The following is a 26,017-nucleotide window of genomic DNA, read 5'->3' on the forward strand; positions in this document are numbered from 1 at the left end:
TACTGAATATATAACACAAGCACAAGCTCTGTAAGGTAGAATTGGATCTTTTCTCTAATTTTATCTTTACCCAAAATACAACAAATATCATTAAGTACAATGTGACACATCATACTGTGAAGAAGCCATGAAGATAATGATGTTTAAAATAATGCATTTCCAACATTGCTTTATATAAAGATCCCTCACTTTCCCCTACAATGTGGAATGTAAAGTAAGATTTATTTTACTGTAACATTAAATATACAAAGGTTTATATTTATCTCTTGGAGAAAATGACTTTTTTTTTTTCAAATGAGTATATAATATATTATAAAAAGAATAATAATAATATTTTAAGAAAGAGGTGCATGTGTACAGTGAAAGTGAATACATACCTTGAAGCATCTTAACTTAAAATGTCATTAAAATGTCTTATCTTGGGAAAAAAAAAAAATGTTTTTGAAATATATGTTTTTCTCAATGTTTAAATTTAGAAGAGACTTCAGAACAATTGGTAAATAATCAATGATCCAATTAATTTAGTCATACAAAAGGCTGAAAGAACTTTAGCACTAAAGATGGGAACAAAACTGTAAAATTAAAGTTTGCTCCTTATACAGTCATAGTAATTTCTTGCATGTAATTTCTGGCAGTTTTGTCAGGTTTATTGTTTTCATATGCTTTTGTTACCTACCTTAGACACAAGAAAATGCTAGGAACTTCTATATTTTTTGATATAAGAAAGAAATTTTAAGGAATTCTGAATGTTTCCATTATTGCATATCATAAAACTTTAGCATGTACTTCTGACTGAAACCTATATGTAATTTTATGACTCACATAGAAGAGGCCATTAAGTGTTATCTTCACTTTGAACTAAAATTATCACCTCCTTTTGTTAAAATTTGCTAAATGGGTGATACATTTACCTGTCAAGTTAGGACAGCTGGAAATATACGTGAGAAAGTTCCCATCATTTTTTGTCATGTTTGCAGATGATGAATAATATGTTTGTTAAGTGCTGTTATTTATTTATTTATTTTTTCATGTTGGATATGGGTTCCAAATCTTGTTTATGTATAATCATACACAGTGTGCATATGGATCCTTACATCTTGAAGACTGCACTTATATCTTGAGGGATGTAAAATGTATTTTAGGCTGTATGAGCTGAAGAAGAGCATTGCTATAATTTCTTGTTCAGCTTACAACTTTTATCGTACTTTAAACACTTACCCACAAATAGGTAGGCTAACCTTGAATGAAGAACCTCAATGGAATTGTTTTCTGACCTCCTTAAACATAAATCTTTACAATTTCCAAGTTTCACTGATGCAGTGTTTTAATGAAATTTTCACATCTTTTTAAGGCAACAACTGTTAAGAAAAGAAAAGAAAAGAAAAGAAAAGAAAAGAAAAGAAAAGAAAAGAAAAGAAAAGAAAAGAAAAGAAAAGAAAAGAAAAGAAAAGAAAAGAAAAGAAAAGAAAAGAAAAGAAAAGAAAAGAAAAGAAAAGAGAAGAGAAGAGAAGAGAAGAGAAGAGAAGAGAAGAGAAGAGAAGAGAAGAGAAGAGAAGAGAAGAGAAGAGAAGAGAAGAGAAGAGAAGAGAAGAGAAGAGAAGAGAAGAGAAGAGAAAAGAAAAGAAAAGAAAAGAAAAGAAAAGAAAAGAAAAGAAAAGAAAAGAAAAGAAAAGAAAAGAAAAGAAAAGAAAAGAAAAGAAAAGAAAAGAAAAGAAAAGAAAAGAAAAGAAAAGAAAAGAAAAGAAAAGAAAAGAAAAGAAAAGAAAAGAAAAGAAAAGAAAAAAGAAAAAAGAACAACAACAAAAAACACTGAAATTCTAAAACATAAAATGCAAGGTTGGCTAGAAACCTGCTGAAATGTCCTAGTACAACCCCAGAAGACGGACAGAACTAAGCTCCTCTACACCCCCTGCTAAAAGTGTGCAAGAAATGAGACATTCTCACGTAAGCATGAGGTGCTACAGAAGTGCTACCATTCCATGGGTATTGAATACACTCTGCAGAGAAAACTGTGGAAAGAAAAGACTTCTGCCTACTAAAGCACAGTTTTAAGAAGGACTGAACAACTCCTGCTACTTGATTTGACGGGATATACTATTTCTATCATCAGTGTTAAAATGCATAATATATTCTCAACTTTTGGAGATACTTGTGAAACAGCACAAAGAGGTAGTATTTTGACAAAATACATAAAATAAAATTTTAGGGAGTGTATAAATTAATATATGAGTAGCTCTTTCTATTTGAGGTCTCTAATTATCACAATTTTTGAGAAGTATCATTTAAGACATTAGTATAAATTTAAGTATTTTTTTAATTACACATAAGTATCCTGCTTTAGTTTCAGAGGAATTAGAGAAATTATGCCTGTTATTTTATTATTTATTTTAATTTGTATGGAATAGTATTGTCCCATTAATACAAGAATATGGTGAAATTCACTGAGATTATTGATCTGAGTGGAAAATTCAGTCCTAGTTAGAGAAAATATCCTTTTTTATTTTTATTATGATTTTTTTTTGCTTCAGTGTACACGTGATTAGTGTTTTTGGTTACAAACATGTAACAAAGCATATTAGACAAATAAGTGTGGTAAACTTGCTTGCAAGCCCAGAACTTAAAAGCAGGCATTTGGTCATCAAGGATAATTAGTGCCCATTTGCTGATTTTCTGCCCAAATTAGCTATATTTCTGGCACAAACCCCTGCTACTCAAGGGTTAGTTGCAGTTCACAGCATACATTAACACCGTTTTTACATTAACATCCTCTGGGTCACAGCGGAATACATCGAAGCCATGGTAGAGACACTGATTAAAAAGGAGTGTGCTTTAGTCAAGAAACCGAGTTTTGGAGTGGCAGGTGCTTGTTAAGGTTTCTCCGAGAAGAGAGGTGGAAGTTTTACTGGCACTCACCAGGAATCAGGCAAGGTTTCAAAAGTAAGTCTTACTGCTGGCCTTCCCCACTCCCTCATCCTCAGAATTTCAAACAGATGAAGTCCCATTTCTGACTATCAAGCAACTGTGTTTAAGATTATTTACAACTAAGAAAAAAAGACTTCCAGATGAAACCATAAACTCACAATGTTAACTTTATGTGATTTTTATTTTTACATTTCATTTTTTATTCAAAGTAAAAGAAAAAAAAAAGCAAAATTTAAAAAGGAAAAAATATATGATTTTCAAAGCTGTGGAATCACCTAATATGTTGTAAACTCATTTCAAGTCTGATAGTGATTTAATAATCTGATTAGGACATGAAGAATCTGAAAGTTCAAAGGAACTGCAAAATTGTGTTAGACTGTTTCCTAACCTCAAATTTAACCCAGAAAATGGCTTGCTGCACAGACAAGCCCTTCTTCTCCAATTATTTTTTTTCATATATTTTGTGTTCCTAGCAATAACTTCATGCTGTTTCTTCATATGAAGGAATTGACACAACCATGCATGCAGTATTATTCCATCATTTTTAATTCAACATCTTCAATTTTATTTTACTGGTTCCAAGCAGATAATAATTGCATGTAAACATAGGCATTTTCATGTCAGCTAACCCTCCATAACTGATATGGAGAGACTGTCCCATAGTTATCTTTCACCACTCCAAACTTTTTTTTTTTTTTTTTTAAGCAAGTTTGTGGAGAAAAAAAGAATCTGACAGATTATCTTTTTGACAATACTTAACTTCTTCTTCAAAAACCTGAACAGGGGGCAGGAAACACTCAGCAAGTTTGCAGATGACACCAAACCTGGGCAAGTGCTAGATACACTGAAAGGGAAGGCTTCCTTTCAGAGGGGCCTCAATAAGCCAGAGGAACGGGACAATAGTTATCAAATGTATAAAGTTCAACAAAGCCAAATCCAGAGTCCTGAAACTTGGGCTTGGACTGACTGAATGTAATTCTGCAGAAAAACACAGGGTCTAGGGAAGCGATTAGTCCCCTCTACTCAGTGCTGGTGAGACCACACCTGGAATATGCTGTCCCATTTCAAACACCGCAGTACGTGAGAGGGATGGCTGGGCTGGAGCAAGTGCAGTGGAAGGCCAGGGGGCTGGAGCGCAACAGATGAGATACAGAGCGCCTCATTTTTTCAGGTTGGTGACGAGAAGGCTGAGAAGAAATTTAATTGCCATCTTCGATTACATAGTGATTGGTTAGAGAGAAGACTCTTCTGGATTGCACAGAGAAAGGACAGAAGGCAATGGTCACAAGTTACATCATGGGAAATCTCAGCTGCACGTGATGAGGCAGTAGCAGGCTGACCAAAAGTTGTTGAATTGCCATCCTCGGAAATTTACAAAACGTGCCTAGATAAGGAAGTGATCCAGATCTGAAGGCAGCCCTGCCTTGAGAGGATGTCCAGAGGTTCTTTCAGTTTGATTTATCCTATGATTCCGTGGATCATTAATATAAATGGTAAATCACATCATAGTCCAGCTAACAATAATGTTCTCAAAGGACCGAGTACTCTTCCACTATTTCTTTAGAGGTTTACTGCTTAAGGACATATTAAGAACATTTATAAAATTGCCGAAATCGCTCGTGTTATTTAAGAATTTTCAGAATTCTGCCATTTACCTTATACACTTTGTACTGATTTTAATACATCCTTCTGAAATTTTCCATTTTAGAGTTTCATGACATCAAACCCATCTTAGAACTTTTAATGGATTGCTGTTTTAAAACACTTAAACATTGCTTGGAATTTCTTTATGGAACATAGTATTTTAAAATTAATACAGATATTGCACATTTAAAACTGTAGCTCCATCTCAAAGTCTATAAAGTTAACCAAACATGCACACACACACACGCACACACACGCAAAAACTATAGAAAAGCTTCCCTCAGACAAATCTTCATTTTGGTACAACTACATACAGGCCATAAACAAAACCTTATATAGCGTACACAAAAGTTCTGTGTATGCAGTAAGGTAGGCATACAAAGTAGTAAAAAGTTCATCATCACTCAGTGTTTTACATTAAAGACAGCTGAACAGATAAAATCAGCATTGCCTCTCTAAAGCAGTTGCCTCAAGTTGTACATGGGTTATTTCAACTCACCATCATAGCACATCTTTACTTTAAAAAGAGAAAAAGCATTGTCAAAACAATCTGATGGAGATAATGAAAGTTTTCCTCTCTGAAATCATAGTACCACAGTATTTATTACCTCTAAGTCAGAAAATTCAGCCATCTCTTCACTTCTACAGGGTAAGATGTCGAAAAGTTCAGTGACTTGTCCATGTCAGCGTATCCTTGTATATATACATGAATGTTTATAGAACTTATGCTTAGTGAATAAGAATGCAGACATATCACCAACATTTTTACTGAAGTATCTTTTAAAGGTCCAGGAGCTTTATTTGGCAAAGCTAAGATACAAAGGACCAGCTCAGTTTTCTTTCATACCAGTTTCATGAAAGTTTGCTACAAATGTAATTTCAGTACATTAAATAGCTTATTAGCAATTAGCTTTATCAAGAAAAAGCTAGGATAAAGCTCATTGTGCTTTGTTTTCTAGAAGTCTTGTTCACACAGCTGAAGAGCCAACGTACAGGACTTTCTGAAGTTCACATGTGTGTACAGTTGGTAGTTGGTGGTGTATCTATCTGGCTCTTATTTTCTTTAGCATCATTCAAAGGTGATTCATTACCTATCTGGCACTTGAAGACTTGTTTGTAGGCCTTCCTAAAATTTTCAGAGAGAAATGCATATATAATCGGGTTCACAGAAGAATTGCTGTAAGCCAGGCAGTGTGCAATTACCCTGAAGATAAATGAAGCTTGAGTCAGTGGGAAAACTCCAAATTCAGCCCAGAGATGAATCACGTGATGCGGCAGCCAGGAGATGCCAAAAACCACTACCACCGCCAACACAGTCTGTGCTGTCTGAGACAGGGAAAGGAAAACACAAATGTCTTATAAGCACTCATAGAATTAATTTTAAACCTGCTTTAAAAGCATTGTTTATAGAAAAAAAAAAAGTACACAAACATAATACACTCTTAAATATTTATTAACAATAATATTTATTAACAAATGAACCTCATTACCTATATGGACTTTATTTTGAAGTAATGCAAGAAGAATGCTAGCCTTGAAAATTCTGCAGCAAAAGGGAAATGCATCACCTTGCTCAAAAATAAAGAATGATGTACCTCACTCCCTACACAAAATCCTAGCCTCTGCTGATGTGCATACAATCTTGATGTAACAAAATAATAATATAGGTCTTTGGGGACTCTCATTCAGATCTAATAAGTTATATTTTAATCAGGTGCACAAGGATTTCTGACCAGAATTTCAAGAGAGATCTCTTGTACATGAAGGCAGCTAGTGAAAGAGCTTAGAGCAGTCACATTAAACCTTTGCTCATGAATCTAAAGAGGAGCAGAATTATTTTGAAAATTTGAACATAAAATTTCTGTGGGGGGATCATCCAACAACGTTCTGGAATACAACTAGGGAAAAAAAAAAAACACAAATAAGGAAGGAACTTGAAGTTTCTGGTAATTGTACGTTGAACACAAGGAGAAAAATATCCTTGGTGCTGCCTCATCTTTCAGTATTTTCACAAGAAAGAGATATAAATCTCCTTAGATTCCTTCTGACAGCCACAACTGACAGTATCAGTCATTATAGACCCTTCAGGTGCTGCAAGTATTTTTCCAAGGCACAATGGAGTTTGATTGTTAATGTTTTCTTTACCTTTTGCTTACTTCAGAATCAGCTGTTATTGCTTTGCAGTTGCTGAAAAAATTAATACATGTATGGCTCTAACAAGTGCCACTTTCCCGATAAAAGCCTAATAGCAATTCCAAAGCATATTATGTTATTGGTCATTATAATTAATCTATTAACACTTCATAATTCTGCAGGCAACTTCAACTCTTCTTCACAGGCCAAACTAACCCACAATGTGATATATACTGCAGCACAGACAATGCCTCCTGGACTTTTTGCTAATTTATTGACCCTAGTCTATACTTTCTTGAATTGATTAATGCTTGGTACTAATTCTTTGACCTAAACAATCACCAAGTGACTTAACTTAAAGAAACTTTCAGGGAAAATCTCAATTTCTGTGGCAACAGGCTGAAATAATCTATGGGAGATACTGTGGCTGGTTAGCAAAATCTCACAACAGAAACCAAAGGACATACCTGTTGTAAATATAATTTTAGTCTCAAGGGTTCAAATGTCTTCACAACCTTTTTTTTCTATTCAGCCCTATTTAGTTTAAGTCAGCTGATGCTAAAACAGCCACACAAATATTTTCTCTTTCAGCTGTCATCAGGAAAGTAGTCTTCCTTGTGCTAACAAGTATAAATAAAGAACAGTTCATGCTCTGATCCATTTAATGCATTAATATTCTGGCTGAAAACACTCTGTCTGGATATTGCATGCACAGTTACTTCTTAAAAGGTGTATTACTACATATTTTTTTTCAAAATTAAGACAAACAAACAACAACAACAACGAGCCTGGCACCAGGAAAATCACTGACTTTTAATAGACTGTATACACTGAAAGCTGAGGTTGACCATGTGTCTCTTGTAACTATTGTATTTAAGGTATTTCATATTAGCAGCATAAGTAGCTCTGCATAATGGATCCTCACAACTTCTGTTTTTTTCCCATTATTCCTCCTAAGCTGCACTTCAGAGCTTACCTTTCCACTACGACTATAATTTGCAACCAAGGTAACACTAAAGGGCAGCCCTTTTTTACCTAATGGGATCTTGCTTATGGTTCCTCATTAGCAAATAAAAACCGCCTGAAATGAATGATGCTAATATTGCTGCTTTGTGACCAAACAGCACAAAGAACAGCATTTAGGCACATTCATAATTGAAATTAACTTTTTTTTTTTTTCAGACATATGACAAATTAATTTTAAGATTCTACTACTAAAATTTTATATAGCTTTGAATAAAGCTAGAAATGTAGAACTGGGTCTTAAATGCATTATTGTTAACAACATAGCAGCAGAAGAACACACAGTAACCAGATAGATAAAACATACTAATGAAAACAGAGTTGCTTTGAAAACATGAGTTATGGCCTTAGGATCAGAAATTTCTAAGTCAAAAAAAAAAAAAAAGTTTTATGCTTCTTTTTGTTTGCCCTTTGGTTACTGAATCCTGAGGTGCCCAGGCAGTCTCGGACTTAGCTGCAATGCTTCAAACTATTAAAGCAAGTTCATAGCTAGATCTGATTTTTATTTGAAATTTCAAGAGCTAGTCCTTGGAGGAAATGCACAGATATTTCCAGTTTGAGAATAACGTACATGAGAACAGAGATAGCAACATAGAGAATGCCTTTGAAAACTGCACCTTTGGCCTTGATGAGAGCAAGTGCAAAATATTTATGTTAAGTGTTCTACTGATTCAGGGATGTAATATTTTTAATTCTAGAAATTAAAATCTATGACAAGTTTTTTTTTTTTTTTAACATAGAGAGTGCATAAATAATAGATTATTTATTCCCTGTTGAGCCCATGTATATCTCATCTACATTGCAGATAGTCTGCATGCCCATATGGTAATAGTGATCAGATCAAATGAAGAGCTGTAGCCTAAGGGTTTTTTCTGACTCCACATTCATAAACCGAGAAGTTAGTCAAACGATTACTGTGGTCAAATCTGCTCAAAAATCAGGACCATATTATATTATCTGTCAAATTCTCTACATAAACACATCTTTCAAATATTGCTGTAAATTGCAAAGCTAATATTCTGCTTTAAAGACCCTTCACAATTTTACTTTTAGCCAGTATATAACTGAAGTCTTGAACTTCAAAGAAAAAAATGTTTTATGGAAAATCATAAAATCATTAAAGTCTCTTTTTAGCCTCCTATCTGGAAGTACAATTAACGTCAGTTGTAAGTCTCATCATACAAGCTAGGAATTCTTCATTAAAAAAAATCAGCTAGTTTAAGAAAAAATATTTACAAGGTAGAGAAAAAGGCTGGTAAGGCAAAAGAAACATTTACATTAGAGAGAAGTGGTCTCTCCATATCTAAATTTCAGATGTTCCAATATTCAAAATACAAGGATCTCACATAATGGCTTGACCCACTATGGTAGAAAACCCAGATCAGAGAAGATTCCCATCCTGCTGAGTTCAGTGAGAGACTGAATATGTCATTAAATACTTCATTTCAAATCCTCCTCTCAATTATGGCTTTGGCAACAAGCAATAGAATACCAAATTATCTTACCCATAAAACTAAAATATAAACAAATAGGAATTGTTAATGAAAGCAATCTACCTTTTTCTTGGATGCTTCTGACTTCTTTGACATGTTTCTCAACTTTTTATGCAGATGATTAAGGACCTGAAAAGATTAATTTGCATCTTGTATTTCACCATTTTCTAAAATTCAAAAACATTGTTTTTAGAGTATATTCTCCAGTACTGCATGAATTGCTTACAAACATCAATGATACAATTTACACATTTCAGAAGAGCATGGTATAAAATCTAAAGGAATTGTATATCAGTATCTGTGTGAATCAACAAATACAAAGCACATCACAGCTGAATTCTTGTATCAAAATACAGATGTATTATATAACAAATACACATTATGATTGAACAAGGCAATAAATTGAAACCTATCCTGTAACAAGAATTAGCAATCATTCTTCTTTCATAAAAATGTCAATGCTTGTTAATTTAGAATGACCTTTACTGCATGTAACATAAAAAGTGTATGTTTTGAGTCAGAGCTTTTCTGAGTCACCTGCATAATTTGCTTTCTTGGATGGATGTTTGGTTAATATAATCAGGATTTTGGCACTATTTAAACTTCAAAAAAGCCTAAGCTTTTTACAAATAAATTATAATAAGATGAATCTCAGATGAGATATGACCTTTATGAATAATTTGATGACACTTGTCATATACCTTTCACAAGTAATTTTTCACTATGTCTCAAAATGATATATCAACCAAGCATAGGGTCCAAATTTTAACATAAATGTAATGATTTTCACATAAGGTTTTGGATAGTGGATGCATAGTGAAGCATGCCCTTTTTCTGTAGTCATTGTTAACTGAGTTTAATATATCCATATAGCATGATTTATAGGTATGTGGGGAGGCAGGGAATATGCTCTTCAGATGCATATAGTTAACCAGTAGTAAATCATACAGAATCAAGAAAGGGAAATACTTATTAAACTCAAGGGTTTCATTATAATATGGTAAGAGTGTGTGTGTGTGTGTGTGTGCACACTTTTGCAAAACTTCAGACTGAAGAGCTCAGTTAGATGATGACAATGTTAGGGTTAGAGTTTACATAGCTCTAAGATGAACTGAGAACAATTAAACAGATAAGATCATCCAGAGTTAAAGTAAGTATGCATTAAAAAGATCTTTTGAAGGAATATAATACTATACGTTAGGGTTTCTAAGGAGATTTCCTGAGGTGTGGAAAGAGTATAAATTCTCTCTTTTCTCTGATTTCTGGAATGTTTTCTCTGATTTCTTTGGGATGCATGGCTAACCACTACCAGGACAGGACAACCAGAGAAGATGATGCAGAGATTTGATTCCACTGTGGCACTGAAGTCTTACAAACATACAGAATGAGCTAAGGAAAATAGGATGATATTTGTGAATAACCACAGATCACCAGTGGATTCCATTTTTTAAAAGTCTGCTCTTATCTATCAGAAAACCACAAAAATATACGAATAAATAAAATTGTAACATAACATTTGAAGTGCAGTTTTGCTTATCTGTACACGAATGTGTTTGTGTGTCAGCCCTGCACTCACTCCCTACTCTGAAATGCCAGCCTGGCTGCCACCAGGCTAACGTGAGCCCCAGAAAAGCAGGAAAAAAAAAATTAAAAAAATGGCTTTGGCTGGATCCCAGATGTTCTTCCTTCTCCAGGATGAAGAAAACAAACAGAAAAGCATAGAAGAGCCCCTGAGATGCATGAGAGAAGCAGAGATGTGTCCCCCTGGCTCACACATTCTTTATTCGCCTGCTGTCACCATGTACAGCAGAGCTGAGTTGTTTAGTCTGTGGTTGTAAAAACAAAAGAGCATGGGAGAAATACAGTGAAGTTCATTTCCCATCACTTCTGCTTAAATTATTGCCCCCTTCACATAACTTAAATAGATGAGCTTTTTCTATTGGACCTTTGCAAATCCTGTCTCCTGCTACCTTGATACTGTACTAGACTGTGATTTTCACTCAGAGTGTAACACTAAAGTTAGATGTACTCTTCCCAAAACTTAGAACTGCAAAATCTTCTTTTAAGGATATAAACTTTCTTTTTCTTTTGTTCTGAAACTTGTAACACAAGCTTTTGCATTGCATCTTTCTCCGTTCCAAAGACAGATGCAGTAAAAAAAGATATTATTGAATATTTTGGGATGTTGAAGATTTAGGTGATAACCTTCCAATTAATCCTTCTCAAGTTTCCCTATTTCGGGTTATGTATGTATGTCATGAAATAAGGATGTACAGCCTCTGCAGTGAAAACATGCTGGCTCTGTGTGGTAGTGTACCAGATGGTATGCAGACCAGCAGCAAGAGAAATAGGCAGAATTTAATTACCTATCAACAGCCGTGGAACAGTACTCAGAGACCTACATGGAAAGCTGTAGAGGGATATTAAGAGCCATATTTATGCACAAACACTACAAGGCAAATCAAAGACACCACTCCTCACTGCCCTTTTCAAATTCTCTCTTCTTTGGGCCAAGGAATAATCAATTGTTCCTCTTACAGCCACTGTCACTTCACCCGAATGAATAATAATACTTATATTCCTCTTATTTTGTCTCAAGTTATTCTTCTAAAGAAAGTGTTCTACAAAATATCCACTAATGCATTTATACATGCATATTTAACTCACAGAATAAAATATAACCCTTGCTAGAATAAATAAATAAGTCACAACCTGTTCTAATCAGATGTTACATTTCAAATAAAATAAAGTAAAATAAAATAAAATAAAATAAAATCAGCTCTGTGGAAAATTGGCTCTTTACATGAAACTGGTAACTCCTGTTTTCATGTACCTATTGACCAGCAATCATGTTTGGCTCTTGGGGAGGGAATAGCTTTCCTGTATTCTGAAGATGAGGATGCAGTTCTGGGGGATGAGAGATATGCTGTTGCACCAGAGGGTGTAAGGAGTCTTGCAGGTTTATGAAAATAGAAGAAGTTCCAGGCTGGTCTAGACTGTAGTACCAAAACCATCCCAACGGCATTTGGGAGGTCCTTGCTTTTGCCTTCAGACTATATCATTTTGCTCGCAGCTGTTTCAGAGACAACCTTCAGATGGTTTGAGAGTACAGGCTAAGGGATGATGACTAAATGAAGCTGGAAGAAGGATTTTCAAATAGGGAAGGGAAAAAATAGCCAAAACTATCTGTGCTTATTCAAACAGGTCTGCCAAACAATATAAAAGTTTGAAGTCTGCACTGCTTCAAAGCATGTTTCTTGTCTGGCTGTAAGCAATCGTTCCACTGCCTACACCTTCCTTATTTGTTAGTTTATCCATTTAAAATCATGCAGCAGGAAAGCCTGCCCAAGGTCATTATCTAATAAGAGTGAACTGCTTGTTTAACAGAGCCATAATGCGAGCATTACATTCTGAACCATATTTTATAATATGAACCCGATTTAAATTCAAGTGCCTTTGACTGCAATCCACTTTTTGAAGTAATGCTGCTACTTTTATTGTCACAACAGATCCTTCACCCTCTTTCATTTAATAGTATGTCACTAATATGTCATACCCTTTATTTCTCTTTTCAGTGTAGTTTAGCCTTCTCCAATAAAGTTTTACCTCTCTGTTCAGCAAAATTTAAGATATATTATCTTATGCCAAGAATCATGTAAGCTTGCATTTTATCTTGACTCCTATTTTTTATGGCTTATTTTTAACCAACTCTAAATCATACATGACTTTCATGAATTCAGAATGTTCAGAATGATAGATAATAATGGAAACATTCTTCAGGCAAGAAATAAATTAAAAAGTAGCTTTTAACATTATACCTCTATAAAAGGAAAAGTTTGCTAATGATTTTAGGTGTCCAACCTAGAGGCTTGAAAGAGGTCTGATGTTCAAGGACTGAAGCCTCATAATTGGGTACTCAGAAGCAGAGGCACCCAAAATCAGCTGTCACATTGCACTACCATGACAGATGTCAATTGGTAGGAGCTCACTGTGCATCATCTATCACTTTGCCCTTTAAGAGCACATTAGTGAGCAAACATATTCATGTTATGAAACACATACTAAACATCTGTAACAAATAATATGCCAAGTAACACTATAAGCTATAAAAAAGAATACAGGCTGTCTATAAGTATGCAGTGCTGTAACTCAACTAATAACTATATAATCACCACTCCCCTGGCTGAAGTAGTAAGCTCCTTTACAGAGTAGTTCTGTGAGCTGTCTGGAGCCAATTACAGCTGGCTTCCTAAGGATTTGTGATTTCTTGACTGCGTGATCCCAAAAAGCCAATCCTTCTCCATGAGCAGGCACTACGCAAGACCTCTTCCCCATGTGGCTTGTCTGGTGTTCAACAACTGAGTGCAAACTGACTTTCCTTACAGGACAGAGAAGATTGAGCCTCTCCATCTTCTGTGTTGGCTGTTGTTGTCACGAAACTAGGGAAATATCATTCCTTCTCAATCCCTCTCATATTTTCACTTCTGTTCCACGTTTGGTTAAAAGTGACACAAAGGTTTTTTTTTGTTTTTTTCTTTTTTGGGGGGGGGAGAGAGGAAAAGCAGAGCTGTACACACATGACGGAGCGTGGTCTCTGCCTTAAGAATGTATTATATGAGATTGCCATTTCAGGTTTTGTGGCATATACCATCATTTAAGCACTTCTGTAGTTTGCAACAGTATTGCTCTCCACTGGGGACAGCACCCCCCGAAAATGAATGTCTCCTAACATAATTTAAGAAAGACTGGGAGAGGAAAAGAACTCAATCCCCCATTAGAGTGCCTAAAAAATGAGACTTTCAAAACTGAAAGTTCAATTGCAATTTGCTTAGAAAGGAAACAGAACTGCCTTAAAGGAGCCTGGAAAAGGCAATATATTCAAATAGAGAAATGCATCTCCTTTGTCTTAATCTACTGTATTAGAAAATTGCATTATTTAGCTGATCCACAGTTCATGAAAACCAGGGAAGTCCATCAGAAACTAATGTGTTTAGATTTGTAATACTTCTGAGACTATTACACAGCAACTATCCTCTAACCATGCATGCATTAAGAAGCCAAAATATCCGTTGTACTAGTGACATCAGTAAGAGCTCACAGCAATCACGTTGCTGGACACCCGGGAGAGCAGCAGTGACTTCGACAAATGTAAGACTTCAGCTCTGATTTTCAACTTTTATCATTCTTAATTTCTCCCTCGCTCTACCTCATGTGCCCCACTATACTGCAGTTGGAGATGTGTCAGTGGTTCTGAAATGGGGGCAAGAACAAGCCTTTATGCTGCAGGGTGCAAACACCTTCAATATAGCCTCTTATGAATCATGGCATTTTTCAGCTTTATTGACACCAGTGGGAATACAAAACGTCTCCTAGAGTTCATCCTTTCATGTTGGATCCTCCAGCTTGGCGCTGTGGCAAGCAAGATTGTATATTCAGGCTCAAAACACATCAATCCTCAGACCAAGCAAGGGTGAGGTCTCAGCTTGGCAACAATGAGAGCACAAGATTTTAGTTGTAACTTGCAGTGGCCTTGTTTTTATTAACTTGTTCTGGGCATGTATTTCACACAGGGTTGTCGTTTTTTAGTTACACATATTCATATTGATATTGAGGTATCTACTTTAGTATAAGGGCTTTGTAGCATGGTGTGTTCTGCTTAGTATGCTTAAATTTCCTTTAGGTAAATTTCCTTTTTTTTTCCTTTTTTTTTTTCTATGCTGTGCAAGTCTGTCATAATTTTTAAAGACTTGCTTTCAATTTTCAGTCACATAATTATATTTTGAAGGCTGGTAATCTATGCTGAAATTGAAGACACTTTGGCTTTTAAAAATAAAAGAATTCTTAATGGCTGGAAAGCTTCCTCTACACACATTCAGTAATAGTCTCTCTGTAATATTCATTATTTTCTTATGGCTCCAATGATCTTAGGCTACAACAGGTTTCTTCCCTCTCACAGCTCAGTCACATTCACCACTGCAGAAGAGATGCCAGTGTATTTACCGAGGGAAAGCAAAATTCAGTTTATGTATGAAAACATACATTTTCTTCTCCCTTTGCTGCGTTGGACTTGTTTCAGTACAAACAGTAGTTTAGAAGCATTGTCCTTTGAGTACTCATAACTCAAAGTTTTAGCAAAGTTAGATGTCATTCCAGCCTGCACTTACTTCCACAATTAAACTGACATAACGTATATAGTACATACAACTGAATAGAACATAAAATTATTTGTTCACATTAAATACATTAACTAAACCTATTTAATTTGCTAATTAAAGTCACTTCTCAACACCTAAGCAGTCCTTATCTGCAAGAGCAGACCTATCCTCATGAACACAAATTACTGCCCAAGGATAAATCTGGACTGGAGGTTGCTGTCACAGAAACAGGAGGATCTGGGAGGATCTCTGTGCAGCTCAGTAGGTCACAGCCTGTGCTCCGGGTCTTGTCAGAGAGCTGTGGATGCTACACTGAAGGCTGCAAATAACATTTGTAGAAAAACATGACTGTTCCCTGAGCAGAAAACCCTTAAGCACCTCTATTCAGGCAACCTTACTAATAGCTTTTTCCTACCCAGGTCCTCAGTCACTGCTTCCTAGCACATGCCCGTGCTGAATTCAAAGGTAAATCTCCCATTCACTTCAATGGGGGCAAGACCGGGCTCAGAGTGACCAGGCAACACAATGAGTCTTTTGCTCTTATTATGTATTAATTGGATCAGACCGGATTGGCAGGCTTGTGTCATATTTTCTCAGCACGCTGTACTTTAAGGAACTGAAATGCTGTGTTTGAAGCCTGAACAACTTGTTGCTTGGTTGCACATGACTTGAGTTAAACTCCTTATACAGCACTGCAAGGAAAGAGTAGAGTTGCGTTCACAGAGAAAGATTCTGGGGCTTCTCGACACTTTGCAAGGAGGATGTCAGGCAGAGGGGTCCCCATAATTGCAGGAACAACACCCCCCACCTGTCCCCCGCCCCATGCAATCCCTGACCTTTCCATGCCATACCTTGTCCCCCCCTCCCCATCCCTCAACTGTAAAACCTGCCCCATCCTTCCGCAGTGCAAACACCCCTGCCCCATCACCTCCTAACGCTGCTGGCTCCTGCCAGCGCCATATCCTTACATGTGTCCAGAGATGTCCCTGAGGCTCATGGACACCCACCACTGTGGTCACCCCCCCACTCCTTTCACACGCCCTCCACCACTACCCGCCTTGCCCCACCTTGGCGTAGCAGAAGGAGATGAGCAGCAGCGGGAGCAGATAGCCAAAGATGAACGTGCAAACCACGTAGACCTTCTTGTGGCGTGGGTTGGGCCACTGCTCCCAGCAAAAGGTCTGGTTGCTGTTCTCAGGGTGGAAGAGGCGCTGGTGGTGAGCCACAGGTGAGGCCATGGCGAAGGAGAGCACCCAGATGAGCCCAATGCCCAGCAGCGCGTTGCGGGAGACGCGCAAGGTCGAGGAGCGGCGGGAGTGCACGATGGCCACGTAGCGGTCCACCGACATGGCCGAGAGCGTGAAGATGCTCACCAGCATGGAGACGGTGAAGAAGTAGTGGATGAACTTGCAGATGAAGGCGCCCAGCACCCAGACGGGCAGCACGTAGACCGTGGACTGGAAGGGGATGCAGAAGAGCAGGTAGGCCAGGTCGGCGATGCTCAGGTTGAGGATGAAGATGTTGGTGGTGCTGCGCTGCTTGCCCGGCTTGCTCCGAGACAGCACCGTGATCACCAGAGAGTTGCCCAGCACCCCCAGGGTGAAGATCAAGCCAAAGACGATCAAGACGATGAAGTTATCCCTGCCGATGCCGAAGAGGGGCTTCCCCTCCGCCTCCGGCAGCCCGGAGAGGTTCAAGTCCCCGCGGGGCGGCTCTACCCCAGCCCGCGACCGGTTGAAGGGCTCCCCGGCCTCCATCCTCCCCCGTTCCCCCCGGCCAAAGTTTCCTCGGGCTGAAGGCGGAGGCGAAGCCCGCCCCCCCCCCCCCTCCCCGGCCTCTCTCCCCCCTCCCCGCAAGCTCCGGGCAGGGCTGGAGGGGAGGAGGCAGAGGAGGGAGGCAAGGAGGAGGAAGGCGCCGCCGCCTCCTCTCCGCTCCGCTTCGCTCCGCGCCGCTCCGCCGCTGGGGGAGGCGGCTCCGAAGGCTCCCCCCGAGCCCCCCCAGACGCTCCCGGGCCCGCCCCGGGGGGCGGCGGAGCCTCCGCGCCTCGCCGCGATGGGAGGCCGCCGGCTCGGGGACGGAGCGCAGGGCGTGGAGGGGGGAGCGGAGGAAGGGGGGGTTGGCTTTTCTTCCCCGGTTTAGCTTCTTAATCGCAGCCGCAAGCCCCCCGCCGTGGCTGCCGGGGAGCGGAGCCCACCTCGGGAAACTTCTCGTCGCTTTTTGGGTTCGGGTTTGGGAGGCTCGGGAGGCAGCGCGCAGGCAGGTGGCTGCTGCAAAGCCCCTCCAGAGGACGTGTGTGGAGGCGCCTGCATGAACCTCCAGCAGCTGGAGGATAGTAAGAGCTGGTCCGGGCCAAACGCCGCCTGGTCTCGCTGTTTTCACCCCCCTCACAGGCTGCTGTTAAATATCCCGTCATAGGCGCTGGTTCACAGGATGAAAAGTGGCTGTAACTCCATCCAAGAAGGAAAGAAAAGAGTGTTTGGCCACTTTTCACATTCACATCACAAAGAACATGTTTCCAAATTTCACTGCTGCTCTGCTATGTGTCTTGTTAGCAATAAACCTGGAGCTGGGCAGCTGCAGGGAATTCTTCAAGGTGCCAGATTAGAGAATCTAAAAAGTTATTTTCTTCAGAGCTGGACAAAAACTCCTTCATAAGCTGGACGTGAGTTCTTGTAAATATGCATAAACACACATGTACACCTTGTCACTGAGACAGGTTTCCTTGAGAGTTTTTAAAACATTTGTTTTCAATCGGTGTGTTACATCCAATGGTACTGTTGTTTTCTCTCTCTTCGCAAGGGATCATCTTTATTGTTGTTAAAAATCCCCTCCATCGGTGTTAATATTGCACACTGGTGAAGGTAAAAACTGGGCGAGCTGTGGCTTTCTTCAAATAGCCTCCCTTACATATTCTATTTACTCAAGAGCTTGATGCTACTTTGCAGCAGTTTTTATGTGGAAGCAGTAGGGTCAAAGAGAACTGTTCAGATGTGCTTTTTAAAGCAACAAGCTTCTGTTTGCTCCTTTGCAATCCACAATTTTACATTTTTTTTTCTGCCTTTCCTTTTGGTACTTATGTTAAGACTTCTTCTCAGCAGAGGTACATCAGCTGAGTGTAGAGCTATTGACTTTGCAGATCTAGACTAGAATTAAACCTACTTATCATCTGGTTCATTACGTCCAAAGCAAAATGTATTGGGAGAGCACAATTCAGTTTCTATTAGTTCTAGATTTAAGAAACTTTGATTTAGGTTGAACTGCTTCATGACTCAGTTTAGAAGTTACAGATATATTAAGTAAAAATAAACAAGTAAAGATTCCTAAAAGATTTGAGGATTTTTTTTTTCTATGTGCATACCTTATCATTATGTTGACATGTTTGATTATTGTCAAACTAGATTTGAGAACAGGTATTGTTAAACATTTTCAGAGTGTATCAGATACTGTGGACTTTTTGGAAGTACTGCAAGTAGATTGTGAAAATGAATAGATTCCTCCATAGATTTCCTTAGTGTTGCTGATGCCTGTGTTTACCACAATGAATTCCTTTATAAGATGAGATATAGGAAGCTGATGTTTTGCTTTTGAATCATGTCTTGTTGTCAGACATCACTCTTTTCTAGCATGTCAGGAGTGAAAGCCTCACGTTGCTGAAGCCAACGCTAACATTGCATTAATTGCAACTCTCCATTTGAAATATGTTGTTAGTCCTCATTGCTCATGCCTCTATTTTCTTGAGAAATATGTTCACTTGAATAGAACAGTCTGAAAGGTGACCAAAGAATATTAGGTTGTTGTACAGAAAAATAAGCCAGAAAAATGGGTACAGAAACAAAAATGTTTTTAAGTGAAAGCAACTTGAAAAATCACATCAATGGTCTGTATGGAAGTGTTGCCTCTATTAATTCCTCAGCTGTTGTATTGCCAGTGTTGCAGCTCAAGCTTTGCTTGTCTGTTATGCATATAGTGTAACATATATGGTACTTATAAGTCACCTGAGCATTAGGGAAAACAAACAAACAACAGAGAACACAACGATACTGTAGCGTTTCTGTCATAGGGAAGGAAGCTGACAGACCCACAGGCTTAAGCTTTTATACCAATAAAGGAAATGTTGACATAAAGGACATGTTGACAGCACTCATGATTCCTGTTAAAACTGATGTAAACAAACAGGTGTTGACATTTTAATTCACTGTTCTTGTTATCTAGACTGAGTAAACAGCTAAAATTTTCCTAGAACAGAAAGTTCCAAAGGGAAACTTCTTATGAAGTCAATATAAATAATAATATAAATAAATATGTAAATTACGTGGACAAATAGAAGGAAAGAAAAAGTCAGTACAAAACACACATCACATTTCAGGAAAATAAATTCCATCTCTTCACAAAGGAGATCTCTTAAGCATGTGCCTCATGCATAGACTAGCCTACAGACTTCAAAAAGAGCAAAGCTAGAAGTGTTGGGCAGATAACAGGAAATTAAATGCTATTTTCTTCAGGTCCCACAGTCTTCTTTGTCAGGCGTTAATACTCACCTCCAACAAAGTATTTTGACCCCACAACTTTCCATAGCAATTAATGGAAAAAACAGTGCAAGAAATCTATAAAGCAGCTGGGAACCTAAGTACCCTCTTAAGTGCAGACTTAAATGTTTACTCCTTATTGGCATAATCAGGAAGGTATTACTGAGAGAAAACACCACAAAAATGTCTGTCCTTTTGCTCACTTCAGTGGCTGGTTTGGGTACATTGATTTTCATATGGTTCCAATGATAAAAATATTTGAATTACATTGCTAATTTTTAATTTCAGGAAAGAGAACTGATTATTTAACAGTCTGACAAATTGATTTAAAACATTCATTACCACTAGGTCTTGTTACTATGTAACATGTATATAATAAAGCATATAATCACAATAATGTCACAAAAATGCATTTATATTTGAAAATATGAGCCGTCAGCATGCCCTGGCAGCCAAGAGAGCAAACCACATTTTATGGTGCATTAAACACAGCACAGCCAGCCTGTCAAAAGAGGTGATTTTCCCACTGTATTTAGCGCTGGTGCGGCCTCACCTTGAGTACTGTTTGCAGGTCTGGGTTCCCCAATACAAGAAGGATGTTAAGGTCCCTGGAAGCACCCAGAGGAGGGCACCAAAGCCAGTAATGGGGCCAGAAGGCCTGTTCTGTGAGGAGAGGCTGGGGACACCTGGGTTGTCCAGCCTGGAGAAGAGGAGGCCAAGGGGTAACCTCATGGCACTCTGTGACCTCCTGAGGAGGGGACGCGCAGAGGAGGCTCCGGTCTCTGCCCTGGGATCCGAGGGCAGGACGCAGGGGAAGGACACAGAGCTGGGCCAGGGAAGGGTCAGGCTGGGCACTGGGAGCCGTGTCTGTGCCCTGGGGGTGCTCAGGCACTGCAATGGGCTTCCTAGCCAGCTGGTGGGTGCCCCATGCCTGGAAGTGTTCAAGGGGTATTTGGGTAATGTCCTCAGTCATACGCTTTAACTTTTGGTTAGCTCTGAAGCAGTCAGGCAGTTGGCCTCGATGGTCTTTGTAGGTCCCTTCCAATTGAATTATTCCATTCCATTCCATTCCATTCCACTCCATTCTATTTTATTCCACATTTTGATTATAAAACACAAGGCAGAGTAGGACAATTTTCAAGACTTTTTTTTTTTTTTTTAATTTATGAAACTTGCTCAGGCAGAATAGTCACCCCAACTGTACTCCATTATTTCTGTTTGCTAAAGTTCCTCAAGTAGAAATTCACATTTTAAAGACAGATGTGAACTTTAAATATCATTCAAAAGCTAAGCCAAAGTTCATGATTTAAAACTTGCCTTTGATTCACCTGCTATAAAGTTATTAGATGGAATAAGTAGAGTATTTATAGTCATTAACTTGCCTTCTATCTATATTCTTGGGAATAATATAACCCTGAGGTCACAGATGTCAATTCATTCAAATTTCCGTAGTGGAGATGTGTCACTAATAAACTGAAGTTCATTGCTCCTTGCTGACATTTAGAGAGAAGTAAACATCTGCCCCATCTCATCTGAGACATTGCCATTCAATCACGGAGTTTGCACTGAATTGTTTTCTCCCAATTCTCTTTTCCCATTATTAAATATCAGCTCTCAACCAGCCTCTGAAACAGCTGGGCATTGCTGGTAGCACAACCAGCAGTCTGTAGGCTGCTTTGTTCAGGGTCAGCTCTAGGCACAGGCAAAGCAAGCAGTCGCCAAAAGCTGTGAACAGGTCAATGTCAGTAAAAAAGTAAGAGTTGCCAGAGACCTTGGACGCCATGGCTGCTTTTTGGGCAAAGAGAGAAAATGGATGCATTTAGGGCGCAGCAGCCAGGGGGAAGTGGATGGGAGACAATGAGAGAAAAAAAAAAAAAAAAAAAGAGAAAAAGGATTTGGCAAAATTCACTGACTGCAGCACTGACACCTTGCTTCTGTGAGAACTTTAGTTAAGATCTATGTCAACTAAGGACAAGGGCTTTTTTAGACTGTCCCCATCAAGTGGGAGAGGAGCCCTTCCCATCAGCACCCCTTCCCTCCCATCCATCCCACAGCCAGCAGCAGCAGCATCCTTGACTTTCTCAGGCTCTCAGCAGCCTCTCAGAAAGGGCTCGTGTGTCAGCCACATCCTGGCCTTGCCTTGACCCCAGGCTCTTCCTCAAGGGAAGGAAAATCTAATCTGCCCACATTGCTGAGGAGCCTGGAGATAGCTCCAAACAAAACTCTGCCAGAAAAATAATAGGAGGGAATTGCCTTTTTTCATCAGGTACCGTGTCACAAAAAGTGTGTACATTATGTGATTTTGATTGCCCTTGGGATATTGAAAGCTTGTTATATGGATGCCTGTGTAAGCAGAGCTTTATGGTTTCCAGGAAAACACTACAACTATACTTCTACAACTATGCAAGAGTCTTGTGCAGGTGCAGTGGAAAAAAACAGGGTTTTTTTTGTTTGTTTTCTGCTGACAGTCTTCACTATTTCTGTTCATTTTATGTGTCAGACTGTCATCTGTCCTGTGAGGCAGGAAGAGAAAGCCCAAAGGCAGACTCAATGGTCTCCATTAAAATTATGCTTACATTTACCATCAGATCCTGAATGCTTTACAAAACATGTTTCCTGTCTTATAGCCTGACAAAATTAATTTCAGTTACAAAGTGCTGGGAATTACTATAAGTTTGGTTTTTTTTTTAGAGTTGTGTATGCTGCCCATCACCTTACTACTGTTATGACTTTGGCCATGTCAGAATTCAAGGAAAGGACGTTAAAACATAGAGATCATCATGAAAAATTAAATGCAGAAAAAAGCAGTTCACAGTTGCCATAGATCTTAACTAAAGTTCTCACAGAAGCCAGGTGTCAGTGCTGCTGTCAGCGAATTTTGCCAAATCCTTTTTCCAGCTTTCATTGTTTTTCTGATAGAAGAGAAACTGTTTTTATTTTCAGGTAATTAGTGAGAGTTTTTATTGTAGCGAGTGGAGGCAGCTTACAGTTGATTTTGTTGGAGCCAGACTTTTCTTCTTTATTGATTCTGGTAACTACCTGAGTGGGTGCTTATTGATTTAGGCACAGCTGCACAATATTTTAATTTGTTCTGGGATAGGGCTTCATTCAGAGCCCACATTATTAGACTGAAGCTGTTTTTCATTGTTCTAAGAGCTCATTGGGGATGTTATTACTTATAGTTTATTTGAAGTCCTCTGTATATCGTACTGAGATTGTCTTCACCTCTCTCATCTCACAGGGCTCACTGGATACAAGTAGAGCACTGTGAAAGAGAGTTATGCTGGAGGAATTCCTGCAGAATTAGAAGGCAAACAGAAATCAGAAAAAAAAAAGACAAATTATGTACAATTTATCTTCATAAATACCTATTTATTTACTTTTAGAAAACTCCAGTGATGGAAACTCCACTACCTGTGTAGATGTTTTTAGTACTCAGCCATAATTTACAATCAGAAAGCTGTTTGCTATCATTTCACTTACATTTCTAGAGCTGCATTTTAAGCATGCTCCTTAAATTACCATTTAAGCATGGTATGTGAATATGGGAAGCAGTTTAGTCTCTTTCCTTTTGCAGACGCTTTTTAGTATTTGAAGACTTGCAGCCCCTGCTGCAGGCAGTTCAGATGCACCTAGCAGAGATACTCAAGGGAAGGAGGTTGATCCAAAATGCAAAGACAGCCTATGCTCGTCCTTCTGGATGTAAAAGTGCAATGCCTTCACAGCAGCAAGGCACCTTGGTGTAAGAGGATCATTTTTAGCCAGTTCAGAGCATCATATAAGCTGTCCTTTCGTCAATTCAGAGGATCATATGAAGCTTTGAAAGTAGATGCAAGGGTGGAGCATATTGGATATTTTCTGTAGGTGTCTCACTGTTCCTTTCACTCCTGTGTACAGCCCAGTCATGTTTGTCAGCACCCCTGAGCACGAAAAGCTGTGGCTGCTTTTGGTCATAAAAACTCCTCCTGACATTATTTTTAAGATGCTTCACTGTGGGGACTCACCACCTGTGAAAATCGGCATACAACCAAGGTAGTTTCAAACTTAGCGCTGAATGAGGGTATGCATCAGAGAAATCAGAGCCAGAAAATGGTTTGGAAGTATTCCTAGTCTTTTCCTGACGCAAAATAGAAATGTCTGTAAAACAAGTCTAATGCCCCTTCTTGCATGGTGAAAATCTGAAAATCTTTTTAAGTCCTCCTTGCTTCAGATAGTCCTGAAGAAACTTACTTACTTTGATATCAAATAATTACCAAATAATTATTCAAATTGACAACACATATAAATGATGTGATTAATCTATAAAGTGAGAGAGCAGAAGTTTATGACCTCATAACCTTATGAGAAGGCTAAAGAATCAAGAGGTGGCTATGAGAATGTCCCCCTAAAAGTTTCTCTCTTGAATATCTACTGCATTGGAATTAAATATATTTTCCCCAAAAAATTCTTCTAGATGAAATTTTTAGGATATTCATCCAAAAAAATAGGAAATGATACTCAAATATTTTGTATTTTTAGCAAAGAAAAAATAAAATTTAATGATATGGTAGACACTGTCAGAATACAAAAGAACACCAGCATGAAGGCAATATGACAAATATTAAATTTTAAAGTAATGTTTAAGAAAAGTATATTTTATTCAATTTTTATGGATTTTTTCACATATAAAGTAGCTAATTAACAGTGACAAAAGCTGTATCTGTCAGCAGAAAAATGATTCCTTCATTTTCTTTCTCTACTACACTGTTTTTCCAATGAGTTTTATTTTTATTTTTATCATGAAAAGGAAGACAAATTAAATAATTTTAGATTCAATTACCTGGTTTCTTGCTATTCCTTCCCTTCTTACTCCTTTTAAAGGCATTTTCAAAGCCAGCTTGTGAACCTTCTGTTTGGACCCTTGTGTTCCATCATTTTTGAGTGCTGTTTTGCTGAGCTTCCAATCCTATCTCACGCAGCAAGCAGTGCCCAGAAATGTTTAAGTCAGTCACAGCATCAGGCCCATAGATTATAGAATTTGTCTAACTTTGTGAGTCTGGTTTTATTTGTTTAGTAAGATTTGACTCTTAAATTCTGTGGTTGAAATCTGTCGGTGATATAATTTGGCTCAGGTGAAGCTCTGTCGGTTTGTACCAATTTTGTATCTGATTTATGACGTTTATAACTCATATCTTAAAACAAACAAAACAAGAAAAAGCAACAAATCTTTATTTACATATTCAGTTAAAACTTTAATAAAACAATCATTGTTAAAATGCAAGATTTTTAGTTTTGTTGCGGTAACCATAATATTTCTAAAAGAAAAATTAAAACACTGAAAAGAAAGAGAAAAGTTTGGATACAGAAAATAAGCAGTATAAACAGTTTTCAATGATTTCATTCTTATTCCTTATATTGTTTTAGTACATTTGTATTGAATACTTTCAACTGAAAAATAAATGTTTGCATACAGACAGTATCCATAGATCTTTTTGTCTCTATGAGAACATGATGTTCATTAAACTGTTTCAATAGAAAAAGGCTGATTTTATTCATGAAATATGCTCTTTTGCTATTCTTATAAAAAATCACATAGTAATTGAGACTGTAATTGTATTAGTTGCAGTTATTTGAATATTTTGCTAATGTGCATTTTAGGGGGTTGCTTCTATCATTTCCAGTTGATTTCAGGAGGTAGAATTCAGTCTGACTTTTTCAATAGAAAATAAATAAAAAAAAAAAAACACAAACACGTATTTCACATATTTTCTGAGATACAGAGAATCCAGAGTAGTGTTTAAATCCTCAGCAGAGCTTATCCAAATTGATACTAATGAAACCAAAATACTTCAGGGATCTGTTTTTGCAAGATCACTGCATTTTTTCTATTATTTTATATTGTGTTCTTCGCTAAGAGAGATGTTCACAATTATATAAGTTCTTTGCAGTGCTATGGAAAAATGTATCCGTGTTAGGCTCTTGTAATATTAATTTCTGTGCAAAAGTTCTGAAGGAAAATGTCAATGCTTGAAATTGTTGTTATGTTAGGGTATTCGAAAGAAATTAGTAAATTGAGATTTCTCTCTACTGCTTAATGATCACTAATCAAATTTTAAAAAATACAGACAAATTCATATAGACC

The 26,017-nt window shown here is 38.0% G+C and overlaps 1 protein-coding gene across 2 annotated transcripts; it reads right to left on the reverse strand.

The window, feature by feature from the left end:
- Nucleotides 1-3,190: 3,190 nt before the first annotated feature.
- On the reverse strand, nucleotides 3,191-17,191 carry GALR1 (galanin receptor 1). Of its 2 annotated transcripts, XM_080577999.1 has the most exons (4): nucleotides 16,438-17,191; nucleotides 9,279-9,344; nucleotides 5,770-5,892; nucleotides 3,191-5,692 (listed from the first exon to the last, which is right to left on the reverse strand). In XM_080577999.1, exons 1-4 carry the CDS (start codon nucleotides 17,125-17,127, stop codon nucleotides 5,654-5,656), a joined length of 918 nt encoding a protein of 305 aa, XP_080434125.1. In that variant the 5' UTR covers nucleotides 17,128-17,191; the 3' UTR covers nucleotides 3,191-5,653. The 2 variants fall into 2 exon arrangements, with proteins under 2 accessions (XP_080434125.1, XP_080434124.1); XM_080577998.1 differs by having other exon boundaries at nucleotides 3,191-5,892; nucleotides 16,438-17,189.
- Nucleotides 17,192-26,017: the final 8,826 nt, after the last annotated feature.

Source organism: Anser brachyrhynchus (assembly GCF_964034855.1).
Source record: "Anser brachyrhynchus genome assembly, chromosome: 2".
NCBI classification, from domain to species: Eukaryota; Metazoa; Chordata; class Aves; order Anseriformes; family Anatidae; genus Anser; species Anser brachyrhynchus.

Bases quoted from the DNA above. Each gene is read 5' to 3' on its own strand.
- GALR1 (XM_080577998.1), bottom strand. From the start codon at position 17,127: ATGGAGGCCGGGGAGCCCTTCAACCGGTCGCGGGCTGGGGTAGAGCCG. The intron at 9,345-16,437 runs GTGGGGCAAGGC...TAATCTTTTCAG, and splicing joins TCTCCTTCTGCTACGCCAAG to GTCCTTAATCATCTGCATAA. The intron at 5,893-9,278 runs GTAGATTGCTTT...TCCCTGTCTCAG, and splicing joins CAGAAGCATCCAAGAAAAAG to ACAGCACAGACTGTGTTGGC.